Source organism: Salmo salar, chromosome ssa11 (assembly GCF_905237065.1).
Source record: "Salmo salar chromosome ssa11, Ssal_v3.1, whole genome shotgun sequence".
Taxonomy (NCBI): Eukaryota; Metazoa; Chordata; class Actinopteri; order Salmoniformes; family Salmonidae; genus Salmo; species Salmo salar.
The window spans coordinates 49,078,573-49,099,410 of NC_059452.1; the positions used below are offsets into that span (position 1 = coordinate 49,078,573).

Genomic DNA, 20,838 nt, shown 5'->3' on the forward strand with positions numbered 1-20,838 from the left:
CATAAGCAGTATAAAATGAAGGTAAATTGACCTGTAAAATGGTATTTGAATGGATATTTTACCTCTTCGAACAGACAGAGAGCTGCTTCATACAAAGAGCACAGCCCGTCTGATGTCCGTGTTGGTTCCCTCCACTGACTCCTGTCTGCTGACGAGCCCTGGGTGAGAGTCAGGTTAGCCACAGCTACATATACTACATACACAGCCATACTACATACACATACTACATACACATACACATACTACATACACAGCCATACTACATACACTTACACATACTACATACACTTACACATACTACATACACATACTACATACACAGCCATACTACACAGCATATGGTAAATGGGACCATACAGAATGACTTGGAACATAATCAATCATGAGCAATGAATAAGGAGCGCTGAAGAAGCAGCAGGAGAAATATATGCCATCTGGTAATACAAAGAGCACAATGGACCTACAGAACACAATGTAAGTATGCAACAAATCATGAGCAATAAAGTGCGTCTAGGGAGTTTTTCCTAGCCACCGTGCTTCTACATCTGCACTGCTTGCTGTCTGGGGTTTTAGGCTGGGTTTCTGTACAGCACTTTGTGACGTCAGCTGATGTAAAAAGGGCTTTGTAAATAAATTGATTGATTGTTTATAGGACGCTTACCAGGGAACGTCTCATCTGCATGAGGATGTTCATGAAGCAGTCGTATCCAATCAGCCCTTCCTGGTTCAGCAGACACACCTTCATCTTGTCCTTCTCCATGGTGCTGACCACGGCGGACGCCACCAGGGCCATCTCCACCCACTCCAGCAGGTACCTCAGGGACCCCCTCTGGGCAGCCAGGCCCAGCAACAGCTCCGACGCCAGCCTCCGACCCAACACGTCTGCCCCAGAGTTTGGCATGGTCACTCCCTTGAGGAAGGTGGTGACCTGGGTCAGGCAGTCCAGACCCATAGGAGGGATCTTACTCTCATTGGCCAGGGAGAGGGGCGGCAGGGAGGAGACCACGTCCATGGCCGTGTGGATGACATCGTTGCAGAGGTTGAGTCCTCCGGGGCCGGGCGGCGGCATCATCCAGCTCTGACGGAGCAAAGCGAACAGCAGACTGAGGCCCGTACGGACCCCCATCTCGATCAGAGCATCGGTGCTGGACCGCGGCCGCTCGCTGACAGAGTGCAGGTCGGACGATCCGGAGTTGTTCTCGGGCGAGTGCTGCTGCTGCTTGACCTTGCCCTTGTCGTGGTACTTGTTGGACAGAGCGTAGAAGATCCTCTGGAGGACCAGCAGGCGTTTGCGGAGAGCTGAGGCGAAGGGAGAGTCGGAACACACCATCTTGGCCAACGCCATCTGGCTGCTGAGGAGGGCATCTAGGTAGTGTTCCTGTACATCGCTGGACAGGGACTCACGCTCAAAGTCTGGCAGCTGGGGTCCCTTCAGACACAGCACCTGAGGGCACAGCATTGATATTAGGCCTATGTGTGGTGTTGTGATTTTTTTTTTACATTTACATTTTAGTCATTTAGCAGACGCTCTTATCCAGAGCGACTTACAGTAGAGTGCATACATTTTTTTTAAATACTGGTCCCCCGTGGGAATCGAACCCACAACCCTGGCGTTGCAAGCGCCATGCTCTACCAACTGAGCTACAGTTGGTAGAGCTGTGATGTGTTGTACTATGTTAGCTATGTGATGTTTCACTGTGGGCCTCATTCAACTTTTATTCTGGTCCCAGATCTGTTTGTGCTCAGAACCAACAGATGTTGGGCATGACAGAGACTGACAATGAGTTGGTATGATGGTATAAACCAACTGGCACTCAGGCTTGGTGATGACATAGAGCTTGTGACGCAAAAATAAATCATTTCTGCGCAATGCAGACAAAGTATTGGCTGTGTCGCAACGTGGCCTACACAGAGAACAGATTTCCATTTGGGACACAGTCGCAACGTGGCCAACACAGAGAACAGAGTTCCATTTGGGACACAGTCGCAACGTGGCCTACACAGAGAACAGAGTTCCATTTGGGACACACACATTAACTCATCACATTCTGCTCTCACCTGCTGGGGTAGGAGGACCACTTCCTTGTTGGTGAGCAGCTTGGAGTAGAGCACGGACACGCCCTCCCGCGTGGAGATGGACTCGCTGTCGTCCGTGATCCACGAGCCGTTCAGGTGCTCCAGCCATTTGAGCTTCACTGGAGGAATCATCAGGGCCATGATGGCATGTCACTCTGCTGCCATTAGTCCTGGGAGGACAGGGCGACAGATATTAACGAGGCCTAACTATTAGTCCTGGGAGGACAGGGCGACAGATATTAACGAGGCCTAACCATTAGTCCTGGGAGGACAGGGCGACAGATATTAACGAGGCCTAACCATTAGTCCTGGGAGGACAGGGCGACAGATATTAACGAGGCCTAACCATTAGTCCTGGGAGGACAGGGCGACAGATATTAACGAGGCCTAACCATTAGTCCTGGGAGGACAGGGTGACAGATATTAACGAGGCCTAACCATTAAGAAAGGAAAACAATCATAGAAACAACAATATGATATGACATAACCAGACAGACAGAGGAGAGATATATTAACATCAGACAGAGGAGAGATATATTAACCTGTCTGGGATAGGGGGCAGTATTTTTACAGCCGGATAAAAAACGTACCCGATTTAAACTGGTTACTACTCTTGCTCAGAAACGAGAATATGCATATTATTAGTAGATTTGGATAGAAAACACTCTAAAGTTTCTAAAACTGTTTGAATGGTGTCTGTGAGAATAACAGAACTCATATGGCAGGCAAAAACCTGAGAAGATTCCAAGCAGGAAGTGGCCAGTCTGACAATTTGTAGTCCTTCTGTTGCATCTCTATCGAAATTACAGTATCTGTGCTGTTACGTGACATTTTCTAAGGCTTCCATTGGCTCTCTAAAGCCTTCAGAAACCGGATTGAGGCATCTCCTGTCTCTGGGCAGATAACAGCAGCACAGTTTGTCAGTGGTCTGCCTGGTGACAGAGAGACTGGAGATGCGCATTCACGAGACCTCGCCATTTTTTTCTTTCCCTCTTTGAATGAATACAACACTGTCCGGTTGGAATATTATCGCTATTTTAAACAGCGTTTGACATGCTTCTAAGTAGGGTAATGGAACATTTTGAATTTTTTTGTCACGAAATGCGCTCGCGCGTTACCCTTTGGATAGTGACCTGAACGCACGAACAAAACGGAGGTATTTGGATATAACTATTGGTTATTTGGAACAAAAACAACATTTGTTGTTGAAGAAGAAGTCCTGGGAGTGCATTCTGACAAAGAACAGCAAAGGTAATCCAATTTTTCTAATAGTAATTCTGAGTTTAGTGAGCCCCAAAGTTGGCGGGTGTCTGAATACCTAGCCTGTGATGGCTGAGCTATGTACTCAGAATATTGCAAAATGTGCTTTCGCCGAAAAGCTATATTAAAATCTGACATAGCGATTGCATAAAGGAGTTCTGTGTCTATAATTCTTAAAATAATTGTAATGTATTTTGTCAACGTTTATGATGAGTAATTTAGTAAATTCACTGGAAGTTTTCGGTGGGAATGCTAGTTCTGAACATCACATGCTAATGTAAAAAGCTGTTTTCTGATATAAATATAAACTTCATTGAACAAAACATGCATGTATTGTATAACATAATGTCCTAAGAATGTCATCTGATGAAGATCATCAAAGGTTAGTGCTGCATTTAGCTGTGGTTTGGGTTTTTGTGACATATATGCTTGCTTTGAAAATGGCTGTGTGATTATGTTTGGCTGCGTACTCTCCTGACATAATCTAATGTTTTGCTTTCGCTGTAAAGCCTTTTTGAAATCGGACAATGTGGTTGGATTAACGAGAATCTTATCTTTCAAATGGTGTAAAATAGTCATATGTTTGAGAAATTAAAGTTATAGCATTTTTGAGGTATTTGTATTTCGTGCCACGCGATTCCACTGGCTGTTGAATAGAGTGGGACACTAACGTCCCACTGGCCCAGAGAGGTTAACAACAGACAGACAGACAGATATACAGTGCATTCGGAAAGTATTCAGACCCCTTGACTTTTTCCACATTTTGTTACGTTACAGCCTTATTTTAAAATGTATTAAATAAAAAAAAATGTCCTCAATCTACACACAAAACCCCATAATAACAAAAAAGTATTCAGACCCTTTGCTATGAGACTCGAAATTGAGCTCAGGTGCATCCTGTTTCCATTGATCATCCTTGAGATGTTTCTACAACTTGATTGGAATCCACTTGTGGTAAATTCAATTGATTGGACATGAATTGGAAAGGCACCCACCTGTCTATATAAGGTCCCACAGTTGACAGTGCATGTCATAGCACAAACCAAGCCATGAGGTCGAAGGAATTGTCCGTAGAGCTCCGAGACAGGATGGTGTCGAGGCACAGATCTGGGGAAGGGTACCCAAAAATGGCTGCAGCATTGAAGGTCCCCAGGAACACAGTGGCCTCCATCATTTTTAAATAGAATAAGTTTGGAACCACCAAGACTCTTCCTAGAGCTGGCTGCCCAGGCAAACTGAGCAATTGGGGGAGAAGGGGCTTGGACAGGGGGTTGACCAAGAACCTGATGGTCACTGACAGAGCTCCAGAGTTCCAAGATTGAACGCTTTGGGCTGAATGCCAAGTGTTACGTCTGGAGGAAACCTAGCACCATCACTACGGTAAAGCATGGTGGTGGCAGCATCATGCTGTGGGGATGTTTTTCAGCAGCAGGGACTGGGAGACTAGTCAGGATCGACAGTCTTACTGACAGTTGTGGTTGCTTTGCGTGATGTATTGTTGTCTCTACCTTCTTGCCCTTTGTGCCGTTGTCTGTGCCAAACAATGTTTGTACCCTGTTTTGTGCAGCTAACATGTTGTGCTGCTGCCATGTTGTTGTCATGTTGTGTTGCTAACATGCTGTGTTGTCATGTGCTGCTGCCATGCTATATTGTTGTCTTAGGTCTCTCTTTATGTAGTGTTGTGTTGTCTCTCTTCTTGTGATGTGTGTTTTGTCCTATATTTTTATTTAATTTATTTTTAATCCCAGCCCCCGTCCCCGCAGGAGGCCTTTTGGTAGGCCGTCATTGTAAATAAGAATTTGTTCTTAACTGACTTGCCTAGTTAAATAAAAGGTGAAATATTTTACGGAGAGATCCTTGATAAAAACCTGCTCCAGAGCGCTCAGGACCTCAGACAGGGCCAAAGGTTCACCTTCTAACAGGACAACAACCCTAAGCACACAGCCAAGACAACGCAGGAGTGGCTTCAGGACAAGTCTCTGAATGTCCTTGAGTGACCCAGCCAGAGCCCGGACTTGAACCCGATCGAACATCTCTGACCTGAAAATAGCTGCTCTGACAGAGCTTGAGAGGATCTACAGAGAAGAATGGGAGAAACTCCCCAAATACAGGTGTGCCAAACTTGTAGCGTCATACCCAAGAAGACTCAAGGCTGTAATTGCTGCCAAAGGTGCTTCAACAAAGTACTGAGTAAAGGGTCTGAATACTTATGTAAATATGATATTTCAATTATTTTTATGTAAACTTTTCAACCCCTTTTTCTCCACAATTTTGTGATATCCAATTGGTAGTACAACTCCCGTACGGACTCCGGAGAAGCGAAGGTCGAGAGCCATGCGTCCTCCGAAACATGACATGACGTATAGACATCAACCAGACAGACAGACAAAGGAGAGATATAGGCTTTGTTACAGCTGACAGATAGAAGATATTAGACCGTCAGGACAGGAGATGGGCTGTGTTACAGCTGACAGATAGAAGATATTAGACCGTCAGGACAGGAGATGGGGCTTTGTTACAGCTGACAGATAGAAGATATTAGACCGTCAGGACAGGAGATGGGCTGTGTTACAGCTGACAGATAGAAGATATTAGACCGTCAGGACAGGAGATGGGGCTTTGTTACAGCTGACAGATAGAAGATATTAGACCGTCAGGACAGGAGATGGGCTGTGTTACAGCTGACAGATAGAAGATATTAGACCGTCAGGACAGGAGATGGGGCTTTGTTACAGCTGACAGATAGAAGATATTAGAGGGGGAGATATTAACCATTGAGACAGGGGTGGGAAACAATCATTGAGACTATTTGATATTGTGTCTGTGAGAAGAAGAAGGACCACAACAGAAAGTAAGCATGTAGTCTGGTGCCAATAATCCAGTAAGGACAGGATGGAAGACTACCATCGAGGGTGAGACGACACTGTTTGGTTGCCCTGAGCGGAACATTACTATACACACCAGGAAATGAAACAAGCCACTGAAATTCGTGTGTCAACGAAACAACTATCCTACAGTGCCCTCATCTTACAGTGATCACATCTGTGCAGGACAATGTGATCACTACAAACTGTTGATCACCCTGACCACATTCAGTTTCTGAAACGAGGCCATAGACCTAACATGTAACATGTCCTCGGAACTCCGACGTGTCCTCGGAACTCCGACGTGTCCTCGGAACTCCGACGTGTCCTCGGAACTCCGACTAGACCCATAGATATGATATAGACCCATATATAGATATAGATATAGACCCATCTTCCACCAGCTTGCTACCTATGGCCCGGCTAGCTGTCTGAATCTCACTGGACCCTTTGATCACTCGGCTAAGCATGCCTCTCCTTAATGTCAATATGCAATGTCCATTGCTGTTCTGGTTAGTGTTTATTGGCTTATTTCACTGTAGAGCCTCTAGCCCTGCTCATTATACCTTATCCAACCTCTCAGTTCCTCCACCCACACATGCTATGACATCTTCTGGTTTCAATGATGTTTCTAGAGACAATATCTCTCTCATAATCAATAAATGCCTAGGTTTACCTCCTCTGTACTCACATCCCACCATACCTTTGTCTGTACATTATACCTTGAAGCTATTTTATCGCCCCCAGAAACCTGCTCCTTTTTCTCTCTATTCTGGACGTCACAGACGACCAATTCTTATAGCTTTTAGCCGTACCCTCATACTTATTCTTCTCTGCTCCTCTGGGGATGTAGAGGTGAATCCAGGCCCTGCAGTGCCTGGCTCCACTCCTACTCCCCAGGCGCTCTCTTTTGATGACTTCTGTAACCGTAATAACCTTGGTTTCATGCATGTTAACATTAGAAGCCTCCTCCCTAAGTTTGTTTTATTCACTGCTTTAGCACACTCTGCCAACCCAGATGTCCTAGCTGTGTCTGAATCTTGGCTTAGGAAGTCCACCAAAAACTCTGAAATCGTCATCCCTAACTACAACGTTTTCAGACAAGATAGAACGACCAAAGGGGGCGGTGTTGCAATCTACTGCAGAGATAGCCTGCAGAGTTCTGTCCTGCTATCCAGGTCTGTACCCAAACAATTTGAACTTCTACTTTTAAAAATCCACCTCTCCAAAAACAATCTCAATCTCACACAAATTATTAATGAACCCACCAGGTACAAACCCAAAGCCGCAAACACTGGCACCTTCATAGATATCATCCTAACCAGCGTGCCCTCTAAATACACCTCTGCTGTTTTCAACCAAGATCTCAGCGATCACTGCCTCATTGCCTGCACCCGTAATGGGTCAGCGGTCAAACGACCTCCACTCATCACTGTCAAACGCTCCCTGAAACATTTCAACGAGCAAGCCTTTCTAATCGACCTGGCCCTGGTATCCTGGACGGATATTGACCTCATCCCGTCAGTAGAGGATGCCTGGTTATTTAAAAAAAATGCCTTCCTCACCATCTTAAATAAGCATGCCCCTTTCAAGAAATTTAGAACCAGGAACAGATATAGCCCTTGGTTCTCCCCAGACCTGACTGCCCTTAACCTGTTAGGGCTAGGGGGCAGCATTTGCACGTCTGGATAAAAAAAATGTACCCGATTTAATCTGGTTACTAATCCTACCCAGTAACTAGAATATGCATATACTTATTATATATGGATAGAAAACACTCTAAAGTTTCTAAAACTGTTTGAATGGTGTCTGTGAGTATAACAGAACTCATTTGGCAGGCAAAACCCTGAGACATTTTCTGACAGGAAGTGGATACCTGATGTGTTGTATTGACTTTAAACCTATCCCATTGAAAAACACAGGGGCTGAGGAATATTTTGGCACTTCCTATTGCTTCCACTAGATGTCACCAGCCTTTAAAAAGTGTTTTGAGTCTTCTGGAGGGAGATCTGACCGAACAAGAGCCATGGAACGATGATGTCCCATTAGACACCTGGCGCGCGAGTTCATGTTGGGTACCCTCGTTCCAATACGTTATAAAAGAGTATGCATTCGTCCACCTTGAATATTATTCATGTTCTGGTTAAAAAAGGCCCTAATGATTTATGCTATACAACGTTTGACATGTTTGAACGAACGTAAATATATTTTTTCCCCTCGTTCATGACGAGAAGTCCGGCTGGCTTAGATCATGTGCTAACAAGACGGAGATTTTTGGACATAAATGATGAGCTTTTTTGAACAAAACTACATTCGTTATGGACCTGTGATACCTGGAAGTGACATCTGATGAAGAGAATCAAAGGTAATGGATTATTTACATAGTATTTTCGATTTTAGATCTCCCCAACATGACGTCTAGTCTGTATCGCAACGCGTATTTTTCTGGGCGCAGTGCTCAGATTATTGCAAAGTGTGATTTCCCAGTAAGGTTATTTTTAAATCTGGCAAGTTGATTGCGTTCAAGAGATGTAAATCTATAATTCTTTAAATGACAATATAATATTTTACCAATGTTTTCTAATTTTAATTATTTAATTTGTGACGCTGACTTGACTGCCGGTTATTGGAGGGAAACCATTTCCTCAACATCAATGCCATAGTAAAACGCTGTTTTTGGATATAAATATGAACTTGATAGAACTAAAAATGCATGCATTGTCTAACATAATGTCCTAGGAGTGTCATCTGATGGAGATTGTAAAAGGTTAGTGCATCATTTTAGCTGGTTTTATGGTTTTGGTGACCCTGTCTTTGACTTGACAAAACATTACACACAACTCTTGTAAATGTACTGTCCTAACATACTCTAAATTTATGCTTTCGCCGTAAAACCTTTTTGAAATCGTAAAACGTGGTTAGATTAAGGAGATGTTTATCTTTCAAATGGTGTAAAATAGTTGTATTTTTGAAAAATTTGAATTTTGACATTTATTTGGATTCAAATTTGCCGCTCTTGAAATGCACCTGCTGTTGATGGAGTGCACCACGGGTGGCACGCTAGCGTCCCACCTAGCCCATAGAGGTTAACCAACACAAAAATATCCTGTGGCGTTCTGCATTAGCATCGAACTGCCCCCGCGATATGCAACTTTTCAGGGAAGTTAGAAACCAATACACACAGGCAGTTAGAAACGCCAAGGCTAGCTTTTTCAAACAGAAATTTGCTTCCTGCAACTCAAACTCTAAAAAGTTCTGGGACATTGTAAAGTCCATGGAGAATAAGAACACCTCCCAACTGCCCACTGCACTGAGGATAGGAAACTCTGTCACCACCGATAAGCCCACTATAATTGAGAATTTCAATAAGCATTTTTCTACGGCTGGCCATGCTTTCCACCTAACTACCCCTACTGCATTCAACAGCACTGCACCCACCACAGCTACTCGCCCAAGCCTCCCCATTTCTCCTTCTCCCAAATCCATTCAGCTGATGTTCTGTAAGAGCTGCAAAATCTTGACCCCTACAAATCAGCTGGGCTTGACAATCTGGACCCTTTCTTTCTAAAATTATCTGCTGAAATTATTGCAACCCCTATTACTAGCCTGTTCAACCTCTCTTTCGTGTCGTCTGAGATACCCATAGATTGGAAAGCATCTGCTGTCATCCCCCTCTTCAAAGGAGGTGACACTCTTGACCCAAATTGCTACAGACCTATATCCATCCTACCCTGCCTTTCTAAGGTCTTCGAAAGCCAAGTCAACAAACAGATTACCGACCATTTCGAATCCCACCGCACCCTCTCCGCTATGCAATCTGGTTTCAGAGCTGGTCATGGATGCACCTCAGCCACGCTCAAGGTCCTAAACGACATCGTAACCGCCATCGATAAGAAACAATACTGTGCTGCCGTATTCATTGACCTGGCCAAAGCTTTTGACTCTGTTAATCACCACATCCTCATCGGCAGACTCAGTAGCCTTGGTTTCTCAAACGATTGCGTCGCCTGGTTCACCAACTACTTCTCTGACAGAGTTCAGTGTGTCAAATCGGAGGGCCTGCTGTCCGGACCTCTGGCAGTCTCTATGGGGGTACCACAGGGTTCAATTCTTGGGCCAACTCTTTTCTCTGTATACATCAATGATGTCGCTCTTGCTGCTGGTGAATCTCTGATCCACCTCTACGCAGACGACACCATTCTGTATACTTCTGGCCCTTCTTTGGACACTGTGTTAACAACCCTCCAGACGAGCTTCAATGCCATTCAACTCTCCTTCCGTGGTCTCCAACTGCTCCTAAACACAAGTAAAACTAAATGCATGCTCTTCAACCGATCGCTGCCTGCACCTGCCCGCCTGTCCAGCATCACTTCTCTGGACGGTTCTAACTTAGAATTTGTGGACAACTACAAATACCTAGGTGTCTGGTTAGACTGTAAACTCTCCTTCCAGACTCACATCAATCATCTCCAATCCAAAGTTAAATCTAGAATTGGCTTCCTATTTCGCAACAAAGCATCCTTCACTCATGCTGCCAAACATACCCTCGTAAAACTGACCATCCTACCAATCCTCGACTTCGGCGATGTCATTTACAAAATAGCCTCCAATACCCTACTCAACAAGCTGGATGCAGTCTATCACAGTGCCATCCGTTTTGTCACCAAAGCCCCATATACTACCCACCACTGCGACCTGTACGCTCTCGTTGGCTGGCCTTCGCTTCATAATCGTCGCCAAACACATTGGCTCCAGGTCATCTACAAGACCCTGCTAGGTAAAGTCCCCCCTTATCTCCGCTCACTGGTCACCATAGCAGCACCCACCTGTAGCACGCGCTCCAGCAGGTATATCTCTCTGGTCACCCCTAAAGCCAACTCCTCCTTTGGTCGTCTCTCCTTCCAGTTCTCTGCTGCCAATGACTGGAACGAACTACAAAAATCTCTGAAACTGGAAACACTTATCTCCCTCACTAGCTTTAAGCACCAGCTATCAGAGCAGCTCCCAGATCACTGCACCTGTACATAGCCCATCTATAATTTAGCCCAAACTACTACCTCTTCCGCTACTGTATTTATTTATTTATTTTATTTATTTTGCTCCTTTGCACCATATTATTTATATTTTAACTTTGAACTTTCTTCAAACTACAAATCTACCATTCCAGTGTTTTACTTGCTATACTTGAATTACTTTGCCACCATGGCCTTTTTTGCCTTTACCTCCCTTATCTCACATCATTTGCTCACATTGTATATAGTCTTATTTTTTTCTACTGCATCATTGATTGTATGTTGTTTTACTCCATGTGTAACTCTGTGTTTTTGTATGTTGTCGAACTGCTTTGCTTTATCTTGGCCAGGTCGCAATTGTAAATGAGAACTTGTTCTCAACTTGCCTACCTGGTTAAATAATGGTGAAATAAAAAAATATATAAAAAAAATATGATGTATGACTTGTAAAACAGTTAGCTAGCCTAACACTGCGCTCCAATTACTACAAATGGCAATCCCCAATACTCCTCGGGGGAAGATTTTCCAACATGCTGTCGGCCTAATCCATGGAACCAACATAATGCCCTAATTTTGCTGGAAGTAACCCTGACATGGCATATTCCCCAAGGACCTAGGTGTAAACATTTCAGATCATTCCAATTACACAGGATAATAGTAGTAAACATCAACCTACATGTGCTTCTGCCACTGATACTCTCAGTTCTCACAGGATAGGCCTATTTACACCAGTGGTCCAATCAGCCAGTACACATCAGCACAGCAGTCATAGCCTGCATGAACTACTGTGGGGAAGCAACGTGGAGAGAAACATGCGGAAGGCCTAGACAACAAAATGAGGCTGTAATATTTCAACATCACTTACTAATGGATTATGAACCTGTTTAATCTGGATGGGAAATAGGTCACCTGATACTGAGTGCAGAACAAAAACGGTTTTCGCCTTCCCTTCAGGCTTGTCTATTATGTCTAGGCTATTCCCTTACCCTCCACCCCCCCCTTCACTCATACCAGCAGGCCTAGTTGTTAGCTACCTTTCGTCATTGTACACTATGCATTATGCAATACAAATAACTAAATGTTAGTAGTCCCATAGGTTAAACATGCATTCGACAACCATGAAATCTTTAAACAACAGCTGGAAACATTGATTTCACTGTCCACAGCTATGGTGATGCTTATTGCCTAACGGTCTGGAAGTTGCCATGCACTACACAGTGACAATGCATTTCCTACGTGCATTGTATAGAATCATTTCTCTATCTCTTGTTGCACAACTCTTTTTGTATTACGGGCGGCAGGTAGCCTAGTGGTTAAGAACGTTGGGCCAGTAACCGAAAAGTAGCTGGTTCAAATCCATAAGCCAATGTGCCCTTGAGCAAGACACTTAACCCTAATTGCTCCTGTAAATCACTCTGGATAAGTTCATCTGCTAAATTACTCAAATTGTTATATATATTTTTGAAATGTACAGCTTTCACCATGCTATATTGAGCTCAAGAAGAAGGGCACCTGCATTATTGACAATCTCATTAGCAGGCGTGCTATGTCTGAACATACAAGATTGACATAAAGAGTGAGTAAGGCTAGTAAGATGGAATACTGTAAATTGTCATAGTAGGCAATACAGTGTTGATATACTGTAAACCCAGCTAGCTACTTCAGCTAACTAGCTAGCTACTAAATACTTGCCTATGATAGATAAACAGTAAGCTAGGCAAATCAGCTGACCAGTTAGCTAGCCATCTAGCTCGCTAGCTTAACTAATTGCACAAACTAGCTAGCTAGAAGCTAACGTTAGCGGGCTAACTAACACATTCCACGTCTCTAACCTACCTAGCTTTAACAGACTATGCACAAAAACAACATACATGCTATTTGTTATTCGTAAACTAGCTTGACTAATATATACACCAGACATAGAATATGTTAGACTGACATGACACAGCTGGATAGTAAGGTAAGCTAACAGACTAGCTACTGTAGCTAGCATCGCATGGAACTAGCTAAAATTCAACTAGTCTACTAGGCCTGTGACGTTAGCTACATAGGCCATAATCAAAATAATTCACTCACTAGCATGCTGGCTAAATGTATTACAGCGTTGTTACAAACGGGGATACTAACAGTTAGCTAACTACTGTTCTGTTGTAAACTGGCGCTGGAGCTGAAGCACAACATAAAGCTAATGCTAGCAGGCTACCGATGCTAACCAATAGAGTCCACTTTGCTGTTAGCTAGCTAGGTGGCTAGATAGCTAGGTAGCTGCTAGCTGAAAACATCTCATACAGATGTAGGAAAATAGCAAACACAGGCTACAGCTAGCTAATTGGCCATCACAGATACAGATAGCAAGACTGGCACTGTTTTTGCAATAGTAAAATGAATTGTAGGGAAAGTATTGACATTGCATGCAAGCTTACACATAGAAAGGCCTAGCTAGCATAGCTGGCTAGCCGTTAGGAGAGGAGAGATGTACTGTAGCTAGCTTGGCGAGCTTACCATCAACTGTCAAAGGGGCCTCTTCACTGTTGCACGTAAATACACTTCATTGCAATAACAAAGGTTTCTGCAATTGCAGAACGTATAGGTTGTATCCGTACGGTTTTGATTTTTTGTATTTGTGGGTTTTGATAAGGTGTCGTTAGTCACAAAAAAAAGGCTGACAGTCAGGAGCCTGTTTCCTTTCTTCCCACCTTTTCGTTACTGGCTGCAACTTCCACTGCAATGGATCCAGATGAGCGGTTCACTCCCAACCCGATCCTCAGCCCCAGACCTAGGGTGCAGTGATGTGTGTGCGTGTCTGTCTGTCTGTCTTGTGTGTTCAGCTCCTACAGTCAGTCTTAGGCGTAGCTACTGACTGACTGACTGCAAGCATGAAAACAAAGGAACATGCAATCATTTCAATATGGAATGATCAATTCCAATGGTTATAGAAATTATTTTTGTCTATAATGTAACATTTTTTTTCAATGTTTCTTTTTTTAAGGAGTGGGGAAGTCCCAGTCCTTTCGTATTTTTTTTGCAGATGTATTGAAGAGATAGTAAAGTATTGGAAGTCCGAGATAGGGGAGGGGGAGTCACAGGGCAGTGGGTCGGATTCGAACCCATGCCGACTCTTGTTTGCAAGAATTTCAATATTGAATGATCAATTCCAGTGGTTATATAAGTTATTTTTACAATGGCATTATAGTTAATTATTCTACAAATGCCTTTGGTCCTAAATTTGACACAGTACTAATTCCAGTTCATGCATGTTTGACCCTATGCACAATACAGTAATACCATCACAATGATGAAACATGTAATAGCAGTCAACTATAACTGTTTTAATGACCACTTGTATTATACAGTTATTACATTATTATAGTTATTACATTGTATAGTTATTACCTTATTATATTATATAGTTATTACATAAAACATATATACTATTACATGATATAGTTATTACATTATTATAGTTATTATATTATAGTTATTACGTTATTATATTTATTACATTATATAGTTATTACATTATTAGTTATTACATTATAGAGTTTTGACATTAGAGTTATTACATTATTATAGTTATTACATTATAGAGTTTTGACATTAGAGTTATTACATTATTATAGTTATTACAGTATTATAGTTTTTACATTCTAGAGTTATTACATTATTAGAGTTATTACATTATTAGAGTTATTACATTATTAGAGTTTTTACATTATAGAGTTTTTACATTATAGAGTTATCACATTATTATAGTTATTACATTATAGAGTTGTATATTATTATAGTTATTACATTATAGAGTTTTTACATTATAGAGTTATCACATTATTACAGTTATTACATTATAGAGTTTTACATTATAATAGTTATTACATTATTATAGTTATTACATTATAGAGTTCTACATTACTATAGTTATTACATTACTCAAGTTTTTACATTATAGAGTTATTGCATTATTAAGGTTATTACATTATTATAGTTTTTACATTATAGTGTTATTACATAATTATTATTATAGTTATTACATTATTATGTTACATTAATATATTACATTATTATGTTACATTATTATAGTTTTTACATTATGATTGTAGTTATTAATTATTCAGGTTGTTACATTATTCTAGATATTACATTCTAGTTATTATGTTATAGAGTTATTACATTATTTGAGATATTACATTATTCTAGTGTTTACATTATTCAAAATATTACATTATTGTAGTTTTTACATTGTTCTAGATATTACATTATTTTAGTGTTTACATTATTCTAGTTATTACATTATAGAGTTATTACATTATTCTAGTTATTACAGAGACATACAGACAAGGGACCCACACGTTTTGGATTATTAAAAGAGTGAGAGATTGGATTACATTTCTTGATTAATGTTATGTGGCCACTGGCCCTGCTATATCTCTGAATCCAAATGAATATTAAATAGAGTGGAGGCTAGTGTTAATAACCGAGTGGCCAAGCAGCCAGAGGAAGCAGTGTTGTGGTTATCTGGGCTGAGCAGAGACAGTACAGAGGGGCCCTAGGTCATATCTCTACTGGAGAGCTGCTCTGGAGCTCAGACTCTAGCTGCTACTCTACAGAGAGAAAGAGACAGAGAGAGAGAGAGAGAAATTCTCAATCATAAGGCATCAAAGCCAAAGGAACTGCATAATAGTGTAGAAACATACCAAAAAACAATTTGACAACAACAAATTAAATCTATTTTAGACAACTTCCTGGACAAAATGTTTCACTGTAATAGTGAAGGTGTAAATGTGGCAGTAGAAAACCTAAACAGTATATGTGGTCCCGTGTGGCTCAGTTGGTAGAGCATGGTGTTTTCAATGCCAGGGTTGTGGGTTCGATTCCCACGGGGGACCAGTACGGGGGGAAAAAATGTATGAAATGTATGCATTCACTACTGTAAGTCGCTCTGGATAAGAGCGTCTGCTAAATGACTAAAATGTAAAATGTAAAATGTATATTTGACCTCTCAGCTTCCCTATCAAATCTATTTAAAAATATATAAGCAGACAACCTAATAAAATGAACAACAATGACAAATGGTTTGACGAAGAATGCAAAAACCTAAGAAAGAAATTGAGAAACATATCCAACCAAAAACATAGAGACCCATAAAACCTGAGCCTACGCCTTCACTATGGTGAATCACTAAAACAATACAAAATTACACTACGGAAAAATAATGAACAGCATGAATGTTATTACTGGTATGTTACTGGTGACTGGGTCTCTGTATGTGATGTTATTACTGGTATGTTACTGTGACTGGGTCTCTGTATGTGATGTTATTACTGGTATGTTACTGGGTCTCTGTATGTGATGTTATTACTGGTATGTTACTGGTAACTGGGTCTCTGTATGTGATGTTATTACTGGTATGTTACTGGTGACTGGATGTGCAGTGTGCTGTCTCCTGAAGGAAGCACTACCCTAGAACACAATGACCGGGTCACATTCTCCAACTGAACCTACAGTCATTGGACTCAACAACGAGCCTCCGCCTTTGGGTTATACTGTGTGTCTGTACTGTAGTCGGCTATGCTTAATATATCACATCGATAAGTGTTTATGTCAAAGGATTCTTCAGAAGGTGACATTCAAGGAGTGGTTGTGGATAGTTTACAAATGTCCTGATTGAAGGTCCACGTGAACAGATCTCAAACCTCCACAAAGTTGCAATGACAACTTACTTGCATCTCTTTCATAATATGAGACCACTCTGTACGGTATGTACAGTACTTTGACTCTGAACTTATGAGGCCTCAACACAGCTTCGGTATGTTGTTGTTGTGTGCCTCCAACACCAATTTGTCTCCAGTAACCTCAGAGGCACACTGAGGACATAACCAACTGTAACAACTGTCAGTCATTCAGCATCCCGAGGAGAAACCAACTGTAACAACTGTCAGTCATTCAGCATCCCGAGGAGAAACCAACTGTAACAACTGTCAGTCATTCAGCATCCTGAGGAGAAACCAACTGTAACAACTGTCAGTCATTCAGCATCCTGAGAAGAAACCAACTGTAACAACTGTCAGTCATTCAGCATCCTGAGGAGAAACCAACTGTCAGTTATTCAGCATCCTGAGGAGAAACCAACTGTCAGTTATTCAGCATCCTGAGGAGAAACCAACTGTAACAACTGTCAGTCATTCAGCATCCTGAGGAGAAACCAACTGTCAGTCATTCAGCATCCTGAGGAGAAACCAACTGTAACAACTGTCAGTCATTCAGCATCCTGAGGAGAAACCAACTGTAACAACTGTCAGTCATTCAGCATCCTGAGGAGAAACCAACTGCAGTGCTTTACAGACTACTACTCAGCTGATTTAACTGAGGTCTAGAGACTACAGACAGAAGCCAAAGAAAGAGTTGCTTTTGGGTTTATTGTTTAAGTGAATGAATGTACTCAACTCAACTTGCTATTTGGAGTGTCTTGGGAAAAGAGTCAGAAAACACGCTGGCTGATAAAATAAAGTAACCATGCGTGAAAATATGTTGCTGCTGAGTTTCGCCTCACGGAGTCAGAGAAGATTTATAGTCATATTTATTGTTACAGCAATTAGGGATTGGTATGGGTTGTAGGGTTTCATAATATTGTTTACAAATCAGAAACATATAGTAAAATACATAAAATATTGATTAATTCCCCATAAATCACATGTTGAAAAATGGTGTTAGATTAATGTAAGGAAATGGCAATAGCCAGTATAGAGAATGCATGCACAGGTTAAACATAATCTAATAGGAAAACATTTTTTATACATACAACACTTATGTAAAATACAGTAAGAACACAAACGGGTTAATTCTTCTCTCTTATATTTCCCGCCATTATACAACCACTATACTGTAAACAGATTTATAAACGGCTAGCTAACATACAGAAGTATCATTAAAAAAACCTTAATGTCTATGACCTTTCACTGAGAAAAGACCAAAACTTTATAGAAAAATACTCAGCTAACTGGATTTAAATGGTGCTTGGTTGTTGACTTCAGGAAGTGGAATGGAGGAATGGTGGTGTTTTGGTTGGTTGTTGTCTTCAGGAAGTGGAATGGAGGAATGGTGGTGTTTTGGTTGGTTGTTGTCTTCAGGAAGTGGAATGGAGGAATGGTGGTGTTTTGGTTGGTTGTTGTCTTCAGGAAGTGGAATGGAGGAATGGTGGTGTTTTGGTTGGTTGTTGACTTCAGGAAGTGGAATGGAGGAATGGTGGTGTTTTGGTTGGTTGTTGTCTTCAGGAAGTGGAATGGAGGAATGGTGGTGTTTTGGTTGGTTGTTGTCTTCAGGAAGTGTTACTCCTCTTCCTGGTCTGTAGTCTTGTCTTCCTGGTCTCTTCCTCGTTGTCGCTGTCACAGCTCCTCTTAAAACACAACCAGTATTGTCTATTTCTAGGAGGTACACTCTGTTTCTCTGTAATGACTCCAGTAATAGATAGTCAATAGAATAGCTGTTAGGTAGGCCGTCATCTATGTACTCCAGAGTGGACCATGGTTAAACACAATGACACGTTCAGTATATTGCTTAGTTACTGTGGATTCTAGATATGAATGGGTAGATCAGTGTGAATGACTTTCTGTATCTTGCTGAGATGACAACTGCAACAGTATTTGTGTTTGCGTAACCAAGGGCAACAACACAACAACACATCACTTCTTGACCCATGTAACATCCGTCGTTAGAGTGAGACCAAGGCGCAGCGTGGGTTGGATTCATCATATTTTAATATAAACAGTGAACCAGCAAAACAATAAACAAGAAGCAACACAACGAACGAACAGTTTCGCAGGCTACAAATAGCAATGCAAAATCAACTTCCCACACCAGACAGGTGGAAAAAGGGCTACCTAAGTATGGCTCCCAATCAGCGACAACGATGTACAGCTGTCCCTGATTGAGAGCCATACCAGGCCAAAACACAGAAATACAAAACATAGATAGGGAACATAGAATGAACATAGAAATAGAAAATATAGAACACACATCAAAACCCCGAAACACACAAACCAAACATCCCCTGCCACGCCCTGACCAAACTACTATAACAAATAACAACTTTTACTGGTCAGGACGTGACAACCCATCACTAACACGTTTACACACATGTCCCATGACTGGCTGAGTGATCAGTGGCATCAGCAGCATTACATGGGTTAATTAGACATAGATTGTGCAATATTAATTAATGACTGTGCAATACAATGGCCATGTACTCTTATAATCTCCAACCGGCACAGCCAGAAGAAGACTGGCCCGCCCTAAGAGCCTGCTTCCTCTCTAGGTTTCTTCCTAGGTTCCTGCCTTTCTAGGGAGTTTTTCCTAGCCACGTAGAAGCTACATCGGCATTGCTTTCTGTTTGGGGTTTTAGGCTGGGTTTCTGTACAGCACTTTGTGACATCTGCTGATGTAAAAAGGGCTTTATAAATACATTTGATTGAGTGATGATTCATTAGACATAGACTGTGCAATATTAATGGGTTAGTTAGGCTGACTGTGTGTGTGTGGTCATCACCTGGTCATGTTGTTGTTGTTCCTGCCCTCTTCTCATCATCCTGGTCAGGTGGTTACACAGAGACACTATCCTGATAGACATCTAGTCAAGAGAGAGATCTTCTGACACACTACAGCATATGTATTGACCTATTGACATCAGAAACAATTACACACATGGACAGATACACACTCACTCACACACACAAGCATGCACACACAACACAACACAACACACACAACACACAACACACACAACACAACACACAACACAACACAACACACACAACACACACACACACAACACACACACACACACACACACACAACACAACACAACACACACACAACACAACACACACACACAACACACATACTTATCAATGACCTAATGGCATGTTGGTGATATTGTATGATAGATGTTTGTACTGCAGGACGTACCTTCCATCTCCGTCGTGCGTACTGTCTCCTGAAGTTCTCCAGATTAATGACAGACAGTCTGCGCACCAGGGCCTGGCATGGGTTTAACGGCTAAACCACAGCAGAAAACAGAATGACATAGAGAGGACGAAAAGCCTTTGGGCTGTCATGACAAAGACAACAAACATAGGAGCTGAAACAGTAGTCCTATACAGAGATCAGGACCAGACTAGGACTAAAAGGACCAGACTAGGACTAAAAGGACCAGGCTAAAAGGACCAGACTAGGACTAAAAGGACCAGACTAAACCACAGCAGAAAACAGCATGACATACAGAGGACGAAAAGCCTTAAGAATGTCATGACAAAGACAACAAACATAGGAGCTGAAACAGTAGTCCTATACAGAGATCAGGACCAGACTAGGACTAAAAGGACCAGACTAGGACTAAAAGAGCCAGACTAGGACTAAAAGGACCAGACTAGGACTAAAAGGACCAGACTAAAAGGACCAGACTAGGTCTAAAAGGACCAGACTAGGACTAAAAGGACCAGACTAGGACTAAAAGAGCCAGACTAGGACTAAAAGGACCAGACTAGGACTAAAAGGACCAGACTAAAAGGACCAGACTAGGTCTAAAAGGACCAGACTAGGACTAAAAGGACCAGACTAGGACTAAAAGGACCAGA

General features: G+C 41.9%; 1 protein-coding gene, 1 long non-coding RNA gene and 1 other non-coding gene across 18 annotated transcripts in view; 1 reads left to right on the forward strand and 2 right to left on the reverse strand.

The window, feature by feature from the left end:
* Nucleotides 1–14,203, reverse strand: part of LOC106576577 (probable E3 ubiquitin-protein ligase HERC1) — a 196,604-nt gene extending 182,401 nt beyond the window's left edge. For 10 of the 16 annotated variants that reach the window (XM_045689742.1, XM_045689734.1, XM_045689740.1 and 7 more), the window contains exons 1-4: nucleotides 13,715–14,193; nucleotides 2,059–2,246; nucleotides 662–1,444; nucleotides 63–158 (exon numbers count right to left, since the gene is read on the reverse strand). In XM_045689742.1, coding sequence (XP_045545698.1) covers nucleotides 63–158; nucleotides 662–1,444; nucleotides 2,059–2,217 — 1,038 coding nt within the window. In that variant the 5' untranslated portion in view covers nucleotides 2,218–2,246; nucleotides 13,715–14,193. Of the gene's footprint in view, nucleotides 1–62; nucleotides 159–661; nucleotides 1,445–2,058; nucleotides 2,247–13,714 lie in introns of all 16 variants that reach the window. The other 6 variants (XM_045689732.1, XM_045689736.1, XM_045689733.1 and 3 more) reach the window with 3 other exon arrangements.
* A 1,817-nt stretch (nucleotides 14,204–16,020) lies between these two features.
* Nucleotides 16,021–16,096, forward strand: trnae-uuc (transfer RNA glutamic acid (anticodon UUC)). The gene has a single exon. It is a non-coding gene; the product is annotated as a tRNA-Glu (tRNA).
* A 2,128-nt stretch (nucleotides 16,097–18,224) lies between these two features.
* On the reverse strand, nucleotides 18,225–20,599 carry LOC106587991 (uncharacterized). The gene is made up of 3 exons (XR_001324536.2): nucleotides 20,171–20,599; nucleotides 19,752–19,791; nucleotides 18,225–18,602 (listed from the first exon to the last, which is right to left on the reverse strand). It is a non-coding gene; the product is annotated as an uncharacterized lncRNA (long non-coding RNA).
* Between the last annotated feature and the right edge of the window lie 239 nt (nucleotides 20,600–20,838).